The sequence below is a fragment of the Xiphophorus couchianus genome, chromosome 8, assembly GCF_001444195.1.
Source record: "Xiphophorus couchianus chromosome 8, X_couchianus-1.0, whole genome shotgun sequence".
In the NCBI taxonomy this organism is placed as follows: domain Eukaryota; kingdom Metazoa; phylum Chordata; class Actinopteri; order Cyprinodontiformes; family Poeciliidae; genus Xiphophorus; species Xiphophorus couchianus.
In genome coordinates, this window is record NC_040235.1 from 1,720,245 (window position 1) to 1,734,087 (window position 13,843).

Sequence of the window (13,843 nt, forward strand, 5' to 3'; positions counted from 1 at the left end):
GAATAAATATTAATATTAACGAACTCTAACATGGAAAATGTTATTTGTAATTAGATTTTTAGAAGGGAAAGCGAGGAAATAAAAATGATTATTATTTATTAATGGATCTGATGTGGTATGAAGGAAATTTCAGATTTTTATCAAAATCACCTTAATGCTGGAAAACTCCAGTTTCATCATTTAAAAACAGCTTTTTGTAGATTTCCTTTCTCTGATATTAAAATTAGTTTGATCTGAAATATTTAAAAATAACAAAGAAAAAACAGAAAAATGTGTCAGGAGGCAAATTTTGACTTTCCGTCTCGGTTCGGATCCACTGACCGTTCCTGCCGATGCGTCCCAAATTAAAAACAAAGCTGAGGGAAACGGCGGTGAGTGAGCGGGCGTTTGAGGCGCGTGGCGCCCGCAGACGTTGGCACCCCAATCAGCCGTACGCAGAACGAGTCGGGACCCATCCGGTGCCAACGCCGCCAGTCCCCACTGGAAGCCGCGCGCAGCCCTGGGAATTACAAATCCCACAATTAAACATATGGGCAATAAGATAATTGTCAGTTGTGCTCTGTGTGTGTGTGTGTGTGTGTGTGTGTGTGTGTGTGTGTGTGTGTGTGTGTGTGTGTGTGTGTGTGTGTGGGAGACAGATGGACAGGATTCAGTAAACTACTCTCACACACACCCTGGGGAAAAACAGGGAAAAACAAAAAGAAAGCCCAGACTTCCAGAACAAAAAGAAATTTAAATTTCTGACGTCTAAATTTGAATTTGAATCTGAAATCGACATAAAAACTGATGAAAGATGGGAGAGGACGGAGCGCAGAGGTGGAAACTCCTGAAGAAGAAGTTCTGCTGTTAGAAAGATGGACGATGCCCTCTGCTGGGCACAGGCGGGACTGCAACATCTACAGACGAGCAGAAAAAGATGCAAACAAAGGAATAAAAATCAAATTTCAGCTCTTAATTTTAGGACATAATGCTTTATTTAGAAAAATACAGTTTATAGGGAGGATAATTCATAATAAAACAACTGCATTTGTAATGATCAGTCGAAGAAATCCTCAATAAATGAGTTTTTTCTTCCTTTGCTGTCATCTAAAACATTTAATAACATCACATTTCTTCAGAATAATGAGAAAAACATCAAAAATAATTTAAATATTTCAACCTGAATTTACCCAGAATAATAAAAGCATCAGTTATTTTGGTGCAAATAAACATCAACGACTCTTATTTCCTATTTATTTACTCCAAACATCGTTTCTTCTTGTGTTAAACTGATTAATTTAATCCAGTGAATTACTAAACATTACAGTCCAGATTAATACAAATAATCTCTGTTCTCCAGATTAATCAATTACTTAATCAATTATTTCCAATTACATCATATTTGTTAAAATAAATTAGACCAACTCACTCCAATTTCAGTTTAATCCAACAGATTTAGCATGAATAAAGTCAAATTTAAGATCATTATTAAAAATATTTAATTCCTAAATTTACAGTTCGTTCGTCTTAAATTCAAATATAATCCAGATGTTTTTTATTTTAATCCAAATGTATCCAGTTTAATCCAGTAAATTAAACATTAATGTAAAACATCCTGTTATATTTAATCTGTGGATTTCTCTGCTCCCTGCAGTGTTCAGGTTCCCCACAGCGCCCTCTGCAGGCAGGATGTAACATCTCTCCTCTGTTTGTCTGCAGGTGGGCTCTCACAGAGAAGATGGCGGCAGCGTGGGCAGTTTACGTGGCGGCCACTCCATGGGGGGTCAGGTGTCGGTTCCTCAGCTGCCGGTCCAGTCGGCGACCTCACCGGACCTCAGTCAGCCCGACCCGTACCGTGGTAAGGCCCGGCGTCGGTCCCACCTGGCAGGTTTAATCTGGGGAAGCCAGTTAATGAGGAAGGCTTTTATTTTGAAGGTCCAACAGATTTTTTTTTTCATCACTGCTTTGCTTCTATACACACTTCAAAAAAATCCAATTTATGAATTGGATTTAATAAAGATAGACCTTTATTTTGAAAGGCCAGGACCTTTGTTTATTGCTAGTTTAGGTTCATTCATACTTTATACAAACCTTTGTATTTACACTTTTAAAAGTTGGACTTTTATTTTGAAAAGCCCACACATTCATGTTAAATCTACTGTAACACTAATAATAATCTACAACTCAAAGTTAGTAATGATGCTAAAGCATAAAATGTTTTCAAAGTTAAAATGTTTTCAAAGTTAAAATGTTTTCAGAATAGTTCAACAAAATGTTTGTTTTGCTAACAAAATAATATCAGTTATCGACCATCATAGCAGCATCAATTTTAACATTTTTAAATCCATCCTGTAACATTTCAGTGCATTTCTTCCCAATAAACCAAACTCTGCCTTCATTTAGCAAAGCGTAAAATAAATAAATAAGCTGCAGACAAAGCGGAAAATGAGTCTGAAAAAGTTTTTGTGAATAAATTGGAGGAGCACTTCACTGCCTGAGCGTTAAAAAGCTAAAGAGGGGCAGAACAAATCTGCAGAGTGAATATTGAGGAGGAAGGCTTAGTGTGCAGCAAATTATCCCTGAGCTGTTCTGTTTTTATAAGGCTGAAAATGAGTCGGCTGGCAGCAGAGTTCATCCAGCGGCGACCACAGCCAGCTGGGTAATGAGGTGAGAGGAGAAGAAACGCTGGGCTCTGGCAGGAGAACCAGAAGCTGCTCGTTTATTCTGCATCCCTTCATAACTCTGTCAAACTGCCGAGGCGGCAGGTCTCACCTTCACTCCTCTTCATCACCTGTTCATGTTAAAGAGACGGATCACAAGTTACCGTCCCGTCATTATTAGACGATTACTGGCTGGAAATGATGCAGTTATCCTGACTGACAGCAGCTAGAAATGTCCAAACGTCCATTATTATTAATAATAATATTATTATTATTATTATTATTATTATTATTGTTATTATTACAGTAATTTGTTATTTTACTCTGCCTCAGATTTTTTAAATCAGGGGTTCGAAAAGTAGGGGTCATGGGACACCAAGTGGGCGGATGGTTGGATGGATGGCTGGATGGATGGATGGATGGATGGATGGATGGATGGATGGTTGGATGGATGGATGGATGGATGGATGGTTGGTTGGTTGGTTGGTTGGTTGGTTGGTTGGTTGGTTGGTTGGTTGGTTGGATGGATGGCTGGATGGTTGGTTGGATGGATGGATGGATGGATGGATGGATGGATGGATGGTTGGTTGGCTGGATGGATGGATGGATGGCTGGATGGATGGATGGATGGATGGATGGATGGTTGGTTGGTTGGTTGGTTGGCTGGATGGATGGATGGATGGCTGGCTGGATGGTTGGTTGGTTGGATGGATGGATGGATGGATGGATGGATGGATGGATGGTTGGTTGGTTGGTTGGTTGGTTGGATGGATGGATGGATGGATGGATGGTTGGTTGGTTGGTTGGATGGTTGGTTGGTTGGTTGGTTGGTTGGCTGGATGGATGGTTGGTTGGCTGGATGGATGGATGGATGGTTGGTTGGATGGATGGATGGTTGGTTGGATGGTGTCACCAGTTAATCTTTCGGTTGAAGCACTGAGAATGGGATTAGTTTCTCCCCTGTCTGTTCTATTTGACCTTCGACTCCAGTTGTTCTATTTGACCTTTGACCCCTGCGGTGCCCCCGCAGCCCTGTCCGGCGGCCTCCAGGGTCAGAGCACGTCCTCGGTGAGCTCGGAGATCAAGTCTGAGGACGAGGGAGACGAGAACCTGCTGCAGGACAACAAGTCGCTGGACAAGAAGGACGACCTGGACAAGGAGCTCAAGGCCATAGAGAGGTCAAGATCTAGGTAACCCCGCCTACCGCCCAGACGTTCGCTTCCATCAAACCCCTCAGCTGGCCTGGGACGCACGTCTTCCCAACGCACCCCCACGCCCTGTGGGTGCGTTGGGAACCAGCCTCTGAACTTTGATGAAGTGATCAGTGTGATGAGAATCAGCTGAAAACCTCAGAGACTTCCTGCCTCCACCAGGCGTCTGCCTCTTAGTGCTGCCTCTACTGGCAGCTTGTAGAACTGCAGGATGTAACTTTCATTAAAAATATGTTTTTACATATTTGTTAAAACTGTCGCTATGTTTGAGACAAACAATCTGAGAAATGATCGATCTCCTCCTCACATGTTGTGAATGCTAAGGCTAGTTAGCATAGCCACCCATGACAGCAGTGGTTAAACAGTTTTCCTGTAACAGTAAGTTGTTTCTCCGTCATTAGAGTATTAAGGAGTGCATTAACGACGATGATTGACAGCGCTAAGCCCCGCCTCCTGCCTCTGACTGGCTGTTAGAACGTTTCTTCCAGCGACAATACTAGCTTAGAGAGAAGGTGGAGAAGGTCGATTTTTCACAGATTATCTGTCTCATATTAAACTGTCAGTTTTTACAGACGTGTAAAAAGATATTTTTATATGAAAGTTGCTGCAGCTTTAAGGACGAGAGGCGGATCTGAGTGGAAATGCAGCTGCTGGTTAACTTGGTGTCTCTCCACGGTCTTGAGCCTGGATTCAGCTGCTTCTCACACAACAGAGTAGAGCCCTCCGTTTATATTCCCAACGAACGCCGCCCCGCTGCGCCCTGGGCGGGAAGCCGACAGCACGGCGACCCGGCCCGGCTGCGACCGCTCGGCCTTCACTCCTCCAAAGATAAACGCATTTAACCGTTTATCTGGTTCCTTTGTTGACCTGGAGGACGACCAGATCTGAAACATTTGGATCCTGAACCCTGAGTTTGTACCCGATGGTGGCGGCCATGTTTAATGTCATGATGATGATGATGATGATGATGGTGTTTTTAATGGTGAAAATGTTTTCTGCTTTGATTTAGTTTGGGAAAAAAACAAAGAATTGATTTATTTAAAATTTGAATGTAAAATAGTTTTTTTCTTTTGAACCTCTCTGCCGTGATATTGGTCTTAAATCTTTTCATAATGGTCTTAAAAAGTCTTAAATTTGATTTGGTGAAGCCTGCACAAACCGTGTAAATTTAGACTGACCTCTTTTATCCTGAAATCTCCTCCCTTCCTCCCCTGGTTCTCCTCTTCCTCCCCTCGCTGCTCCTCCTTCGTCACTCCAGCAACAACGACGACGAGGATTTGAGTCCGGAGCAGAAGATGGAGCGGGAGCGGGAGCGCAGGATGGCCAACAACGCCCGGGAGCGGCTGCGTGTCCGCGACATCAACGAGGCGTTCAAGGAGCTGGGCAGGATGGTGCAGCTCCACCTGAAGAGCGACAAGCCGCAGACCAAGCTACTGATCCTGCACCAGGCCGTTGCCGTCATCCTCAGTCTGGAGCAGCAAGTCAGAGGTCAGCGCCAAACCAGAACATTAGGAGATCAGGGCGGAGACCTGGGGCCTGCACTGACAGGCCTGGTCCAGCAGGGGGCAGCAGCAACACCTGTTGCTTTAGTTTTCTATTTGCACGAGATCATTTTTGATCAAGATGATAAAAAAATAGTTCATGGGTTTTTTTGTTTTGTTTTTCTTTTCCAGAATTCAGACTTTAATTTTCTGATATCAAGTCAGAATTATGTGTTTAAAGTCAGAATTCACAGGAAAAAGTCAGAATTCTGAAATTAAAGTACAAATTTAATTTTTAACGTAATTAAAGTACAAATTTAGAGGAAAGTAAAAGAATTTTGAGTTTGGAGTAAAGATTCTGAGAAAAGACTTTTAATTCTGAAACTCAATTAAAAGATTTAATTCGGAATTAAATTTTTTTTCTGAGAAAAAAGTCAAAATTTTTAGGTTTTAGTCAAAATTCATAGAAAAAAAGTCAGAATTTTGAGATTGAATTTAAAAGTTTGAGAAAAGTCAGATTTTTAAAATTAAAGTAAAAACTTTAAAGAGAAAAATAAAAGACTTCTGAGATTTAAATCAGAATTCTGATTTTTTTTTCTCAGAAAAAGTCTGATTTTTTAGGTCTAAGTAAATATTTTGAGAAAAAAGTCAGAATTCTTTTTGTTTATTGGCACTAATCCTCTTCCGTATAAAAGAAAGTTATAGAAATCATCAGAAGACGAATGATTTTTGTTCTTCTTGTGTCCAGAGAGGAACCTGAACCCCAAGGCGGCCTGCCTGAAGCGCCGCGAAGAGGAGAAGGTCACCGTCACATCAGATGGGACGCCCCTCTCGCTGGCCGCCGCCCACCACGCCGCCGCCGCCGCCATGGGCGATGGACCAAACCCCATGGGACAAATGTAAACCGCAGCAAACTCTCCTCCCCCTGAATGGTCAGAAGATTTCACTTCTGCACTAACCTGCTGTCGTATCTTTAACTCAGATCATCAGCTTCCTAAATTTCAGGCCAAAAAACTAATTTCTCATCATTTGGCTCCAGATTATTCAGCTTCATGTTTTCAGGATTCAACAGAAAATCAAACGATGAACCAAAAAAATTTACATTTCGTGCAAAATCGCAAATGATGAAGTTGAAGTTAACAGCAGAAAGTTCCTCATACTTTAAACGTTTTTAGTAATATTAGAAATACAAGAACAGAGCAGATTCAAAACGGACATTTTTAACTGAAAATGGTCAAAAACTGTTGAGTGAAAAGTTTTAAAAAGAAAAGCATCTGCTGAAGAAATAAAAACTGAAGATAATGGAAGAAAACTGACTCAAAACTTAGAAAATGAGTTTAAATATAAAACTTTAGCAGAAATTTAACTGAAAACTGCTGAAAAAAACTGAAGTTTATGACAGAAAATATACAAATTTATAAAAATAACAGAATTATTAGAAACATTTGAATAAAAACGTTTTAACTGCTGAAAAACTAGTTTTAATGTCAAATGTTGGTTTTAAATTTGCTATTAAAGCAAAATTGGGATAAATATAAATAAATCTACACCGGACGGTTTTCTTTTCTCATATAAATGTTTCTACTGGAATAACTTCAGAATAAAACGTCTGGTTTGATTTTAAAATCAACAACGGACTTTTAATTTAATAATAATAATATAATCATTTAGTAAAAACATCTCTGATTGGCTGAACTTTTACTGCCTCTAACTTTATTCCCTCTTTAACTTTGTAGACTTGAGAACAGATTTTAACCTTTTAATTGTTTTTCTCTCCTAGATGAACTGAAGGAGCCGCTGACATTAACTTTTCACTTTTCTTTAATGTAGAAATACGGCCGGTTCTTCTTCTGTGGTTTTTTCTTTTTGCCTTTAGCCGGCCAACTCATCAGCAGCAAATAAAAGTTGCAAAGTTTTAACAAAACAAAGCAGAAAAGAACAATTTATCACAAATATGAGAAAAGGTTTTGACAGCGGTTCCCAAACTACGGGTCGGGAACCCTGGAGGGGTCACGAGACGTTAAGTAAAGGGTCGCAAATGATTTTTAAAATCATAATAATGACCCGTTAGTGTATGGAAGGCCAAACGGGGCAAAATTAAGTAAATAAATGTACCATTAAAATGTAATACACATTTTAAATGTTAAAATTAAATACAAATTTTAGAAAATAAATTCCTGTATTTTTAAATAATGTTAAATAACTATATATGTTTTTAAGAGTTCAAAGGCTGAAACGTTTGAGAACTTCTGCTCTAGAAACAACAAGGATTGTATTCTTTATCATTTATTGTGATAAATTTGTTGTCTGTGTGAGAATTTTGATTTATCATTTTCATGATAAACTAAATTAATGATGTTTAAAATCCCCAGAGCTGGGGACAATCCATGTTGTTGGGATTATTTCTGCAACATTTCTGTTTGATTATCCGTATAATTTAGGGATAAATCGGTGTATAGATATATATAGATATACATATATAGATATATATACCAATATATCAGAACATCAACTGTGTCGATGTACCTTTTTCCAAAAACGATAGTCAAATCTGTAGAATATTGATAAAAACTGATTATCGCCCATAACAGCAGAATTAATATCGATTATTGATATCGTTTCCCTAACATATTTGCCTAAAACAAAAGAATAAATAGTTCTTATTGTCACTTTTATCGTTATCATAATAATACTGAAAGATATTGTGATAAATCTTTAAGTCTATATGGCGCACCCTTACTGCCAAAACATTTGCGGTATTTTTATTAATTTAATGTCTGTTGGGTAAAAAGTTTCTGGATGTTTGTGACCCAAATTACTAAGATATTTTAAAAAACCAAAAACTACGACTGAAAAAAGAAAAACGCTTTTTGTTTTGAAAGGTTCTGAAAGTCTGTCCAAATAAACGGCCAAATTTGGACCTTTCAGATTACTGCAAACGGCTCCATGTGGCCCCCGCGCCTCACTTTGGACACCCCGAGCACAGCGTCTTGTAAAGTCGCTTCTTCTGACCCGGTTTCCGTTTCCTTGGCAGGTCCAAGGTGCCAGAGTTCATCAGGATGATGAGTGACCACTTCCTCTGACGGCGTTTTCCACCAACCAATCACGCGCGCCGCCTCTCGCTCCAGCCCGACCAAGTAGTTCCTCCGGGTCAGATCCGCCTTCGTCTCCTCTGTGATCTGTCGTCTCCTCTTCGCCGCAATTTTCTTCTTCTTCTTCTTCTTCTTCAGTCGAGAAAATCGGACTTCAGAATCGCATTCGTCGCTTTCCGGACATTTCGAAACGGCAACGGACAAATTTCTTTGGATCCGCCCAAGGAACTCTTGTGCTACGTGTTTTATCAGCATTCCCAGGACAAAAAGGCTCTATATAGATATATATAGTAAATATATATATATATATGTGTGTAAGAAAACAGAAAAAGTTTAAAAACTTGAGTCGGGCAGCGAGGAAGGTTGGGGTTAAGGAGGGAGCAAACATATCACAAAGTGTTTAAAGAGATTCTTGTTTTTTAACGCAACATTTGCGCAGCAGTTGAGCGCAGCCTCGACACGGCTCTCTAGCGCCGCACTGTGGATGAAGCTGTGCCTCACCTCCTCACACGCACATGGAGAGGATTCTGAAAAAAAACTCCCTCAAACTTCCCCAGGAAAGCTTAGGAAGAAGACAAACCGGCACCCCGCAGGAGCGCTTAAGTGCTTCTCTGCAAACCTGCACAAACTCATCGTGTTTCTGTAGAGGTAAAAGTACAAAAACGCTTGGGATTAGCGACCAAACGGCCCGGATAGAGCGAAGAGTCACTGAGCAGACCAAACGGCGCTAACGCTAGCTTAGCTCGACAAATCACGGAGAGATGAAGGGAAACTTGGACTGGACAGCAAAGCGAATCACATTCCTTGAGCCTCGCTACTTGAATCAAGAGCTCCAACATGGAAACACAAAGCGAGGGTCAGAGGAGGCCAGGGAACAATCACCATGGCGACGGGGAAGCATTCCCGCTCCGATCCCAATCCTGCCCGCGCTCCGACACCGATGAAAGGGGGCTTCAAGATGGCCGCGGCAGGGCGTTAAAGTTCAGAGTTCATCCTGGTTGGACCAGGGAGGATTTTCACCAGCAGCATCAGAACAGGAAGTGGAAACTTTACTTCCACAGTGGCAGTTTCCATTAAACAGGAAATTAAATTAAGTTCAAACATGAACAAGCCGTTAAAAATCAAGGATGACGAAGGTCCGTTACCATAACAACTATTCCTGGACGATAATCAGAGGTGAGAAAAGTAAAAAAATATTTGGCAGAGAAGTTTACTCTATTATTGAGTAACTGATGAAATATTTAAAAATGACATCATCAGACAAACTGGACCAAGAGACTGTCTTCAGTCAGAGGCTTCTTCAGGTTCACTGTAACACAGACTGCTACAGGAGATCTTTCCTGCCTACAGCATCATCATCATCAGTAACTCTTTCAATTGAGCCAAATTATAGAATTAAGTGGATATTTTAGTATTTTAGGGACCAAACTGACAATAATTCATATAAGTAGCAATAAAACAAAATTTGACAAAATTTTTCCAAATCAGTTTAAGTGAAAAACTTCTGAACCTTTAACAGAAACTTCAGGTGTGTGTCTGGTTCTGGTTAAAACATTTTTGATTTTCATTCAGTGGGAAGAAAATCCAGAAATTTTACTCAAGTAAAAGTAAAAATACTCTAAAAAGTAATTTTTTGTAACCAGTTTCAGTTTTTAATACATCAAAACTTACATGAAACCATTGGGACATTTCCCAGTCTGGAAGCCTCCTTTCACCCCAGTTTGACCAATCCATCCCAGTTACTGGACTGAACTGGCCTTACCCCCCCGACCCCCAACCGATGCAATTTGAACACTGACAGTTGAACCGACGTGCCTTTCTTAGAGTCCATATCATGGAGGAAGACATTTCCTGGTCTTTTAATAGGATGCAAGCTTAGGGAAACCTGTTGTTAGCGGTTAGCTTCTATGCAGTCAGGTTTTTTACCAGACCTGGGAATTTAAAAAAAGAGAAAAAGGTTAAAAAAAGTATTTTTTTGGATAAAAAATAAAACAAAAATATAAACTGTATTTAATGTACTGTATGCTTACCTGTAAGTAGACGGCGTGTTCTGGAGTAGACGCTTCGATTTAGCGAGACCAGCCCCTGTCCCAGTCCTCCCAGTCCTCCCAGTCCTCCATAGCCCCAACCCCAGGTTCCTGTCCAACCCTCTGTCCACGGTGGACAACTGCGTCTCTTCTTGTATTATAGCTTATCGGCTTTTTATCAATATTTGATCGGCTTGTCCGTAAGCCAATGTAGTCTTCAGTACTCAGTGTGTGGTTGTTTGTTGTAAAACTATTTTTTTCTTTTGCCCCTCTTCTCTTGCTCTTTCTTTTTTTAAAGAATGATTTTTGTTTCTTATTACTTTTTTGTCTGTTCTGGTTTACATGTCTAATAGAAAAACTGTAAAAAGAATAAAAAAACTAAACGAAAGGGAAACAAAAGAACTCAATTCGCCATCCAGCAGCATCGTTCAAATCCCAAACATCCAACAGGAGGCAAGGAAACTGGAAAGAATCTATTTGAATAAATAAATCGATCTATATATAAATGTACAAAAGTATATACGATATATAACGAGGGTGCCGTTTCTGTTTTTTATTGATATTATCAGTGTTTGTTTTTGGGGAGGAGTTATTTTGTCACAGACTGAACCGACAGAAAACGGCGACGCCCCTCAGTGTTAGAAATTTTCACCTTGACTGCTCCGTATTCTTCGTTACGGCAAGTACGGCATCCTGCACGGGACAAAAATAACGGGACCGGAGTTCCACAGCAACAACAACAACACACAGACATTTGTAAATTGTATGCAACAAAAATTGCAAACTTTACCATTATTTTGAAATTGTGTATGTAAAAGTTATATTTTTACATGTAGACGGTTGTTATTTTGTGTTTTAGAAATATGTTGTACCGTTTTTCTTTTTTGTTTTTTGTTAAAAGATGAAAAAGTACAATTCAGTGTGTGTTGAAAAAAATGTGTCACATTGAAAATGTAGTGAGATCAAAAGTTCAGAACTCATTTGTTTTTTATTTTTACTACGTTTTTATCTTTAAGGGTTTCAAGTTGAGGAATCAGAAGTGAAAATATTCCCGTGTGTTTTTCCCTCGCAGCGTTCCTTACGTCTCCAGTTGCAGAAATGTGTGTAAATAGTCATCAGCCGGTTTCCGTGGAAACGCTAGAGGCACGACGATCACGACAGCGAACGCTGATTTTTACCGGTGCCAACCTTTGGTTTTGGTTTTGGTTCGGTCAGAGCCGACTCGCCAACAGTCCTGATAGATTCCTGCCAAAAATCACAGCGTTTGGATATTTTTTTTAAACTGTAAAAGCCAGTTGAACGCATCTGTGGAAACGTCTTTTGGATGGTTGAACAAATTTTTGGACAAATTTCAACTAACTCTGGTAGCCAAAGAGTGTAAATCAGCTCGGCGCCCCCTGGTGGCTGTGGGTCGACTGTGACTGCTTTTGTTATCTGGAAGAAGGCGTGTAAATGTTGAATGAATGGAAAACCCTCAGCACCTGATTGGAGATTAATATATGATGATGATATTAGGAGAAGATTGGAGCGTTGCTAATATAATGCCAACAATCTCATCAGCTATTTCCCCAAAAACGGATCGGATGGAGAGCAAGGCACTGCAGTCGCAGTGTTTAGTGTTTGCCGTTCAGACTGAGCTGCTCTGACTTGGACCTGGGTCAAACACTAGGATCGAATCTGCTAAATGTGTTTTAGTTCATGTTATTTTTGAAATTTTTCATTTCATATTTTCTTTGTTGTATACTCGTCTCCCAGGTTACAGATCCTCATTTTGTTCCCCTCCATCGGTTCTATTAGCGGAGCTGTTAACTTTTCGTTCCTTGTTGTACATACACGCCTCATTTCTCTTTTTCAGTGACTGTGCCATGAGCTTTGTAATCTGTTAATCTGTACCAGTTTAACTGCAATAATGAGTTGAATTCAAAATGGACTTTTTTCTGTGGTTTTTATATTTGTTCTTGTGTGATTGGTTGTGTTTTATGAAAAAGGACAGTTAAATATAAACCACACAGTTTCAGTAAGACGTTGACATTTAGTCCATCTGATTTATTTAACTTTGTTTCTAACTCAAAATGTTTGGATGTTCATTTAAATTTAAATGTTCTGGTTGCTGAAACAAAAATTATTTGGCCATAAAAAGAAGCAGATCAAAAGATAAAGTTATAAAAACCAAGAAACAAATAACAAAGGAAAACATTTATGTATAATACAATTTCCAATCACTTCATTAATTTCTTATTTCTAATAAAATTTCGTTCAAGGAGTTAAGGTTAGCATTTTAGCTTTAGCTTCTGCTAAATACCATGTCTTTGTAGCACTTTAGCATTAGCAGAAGTAATGTTTATGATTAGTGCTTTAGGGTTAGCACAGCTAACGGTTTAGTTAGTGCTAGCTAAACAGCACTGACGCCTCCATCTTGTTTCCATCTGATGAAGAAGGAAGTTGCTCTCAGTGTCTTCAGAGGTTTTTGTGTCGTTTCCTTCAGAGGTTCTTGGTGCAGCGCCCCCACAGGCCAGGAGGGGAACAGGTTGGTTTGACTCAGAACCACAGCAGCTGGAGGTGGAGCAGGTGGTGAAGTTCTGGTCCAAATCAAACTGAATCTACCGGACCATCAGGTGGGGAAACGGCTCTGCCATAAACAGGCCCCGGCATTTGCACAAAACAGAAAATGAATGTTAATAACTGGAGAGTAGTAGGAGAAAGTTGTACGGTTCCCTCCAGCAGCCATTAATGCCAGAGGTAGAGACCTGGGTTCTCAGCTTGTTTTCTCTGTTTACCTGTCGGCCATGTGCAGGGCCATGTGCAGTGCCATGTGCAGCGCCATGCTGCGGCTCGGCGTTAGCGCTCTGCTAATAGCTGCCTGGAGCCTCTGGGCCTCAGCTGAAGGCGAGACGCCGCTCAGGATGACAGATGTGATGCGTCAGTCAGGAGGTTCTTCGGTTTGTTCCCACCGGCGATCTGACGTCAGCTTACCTGACGATGCAGGGAAAATAGTTCACATGCTTCAAAGTATTAGTTTTGATATGAATCCATCAAGTCGACTTCAAAGCCAGGCGTCGGTTGATGATTCCAGATCAGCAGCTGATTGACACGACTTAAAGAACGACCTTCCCTCACTGCCACAAAATCACATCTTTAACTAAAACTTCACATTTTTCACAACAAATTTAGTCAAAATTGTTGACTAAATTTTGGTTTCTGTAGAAAGTTATTTATAATCTTTCCTATTACAGGATAAAAAGGGTTATACAAAACAAAAATTAGACCAGAATTTGTTGGGTTATAGAAAAAACTAAAATCATTTTTAAATCATAACTATTAGTTAATCATATAATGAGATTTCAGTTTGCTCAGTTCTGTTTTGATTTGTGTTGAGGCCTCTGTCACTTTAAA

The 13,843-nt window shown here is 40.0% G+C and overlaps 1 protein-coding gene across 9 annotated transcripts in view; it reads left to right on the plus strand.

Annotated features, from left to right (window-relative positions):
• The window catches only part of tcf4 (transcription factor 4), a 176,311-nt gene extending 163,832 nt beyond the window's left edge, over nucleotides 1–12,479 (plus strand). For 4 of the 9 annotated variants that reach the window (XM_028024557.1, XM_028024560.1, XM_028024564.1 and 1 more), the window contains 5 exons: nucleotides 1,699–1,837; nucleotides 3,670–3,829; nucleotides 5,109–5,338; nucleotides 6,080–6,230; nucleotides 8,366–12,479. In XM_028024557.1, coding sequence (XP_027880358.1) covers nucleotides 1,699–1,837; nucleotides 3,670–3,829; nucleotides 5,109–5,338; nucleotides 6,080–6,230; nucleotides 8,366–8,414 — 729 coding nt within the window. In that variant the 3' untranslated portion in view covers nucleotides 8,415–12,479. Of the gene's footprint in view, nucleotides 1–1,698; nucleotides 1,838–3,669; nucleotides 3,830–5,108; nucleotides 5,339–6,079; nucleotides 6,264–8,365 lie in introns of all 9 variants that reach the window. The other 5 variants (XM_028024562.1, XM_028024558.1, XM_028024566.1 and 2 more) reach the window with 3 other exon arrangements.
• Nucleotides 12,480–13,843: the final 1,364 nt, after the last annotated feature.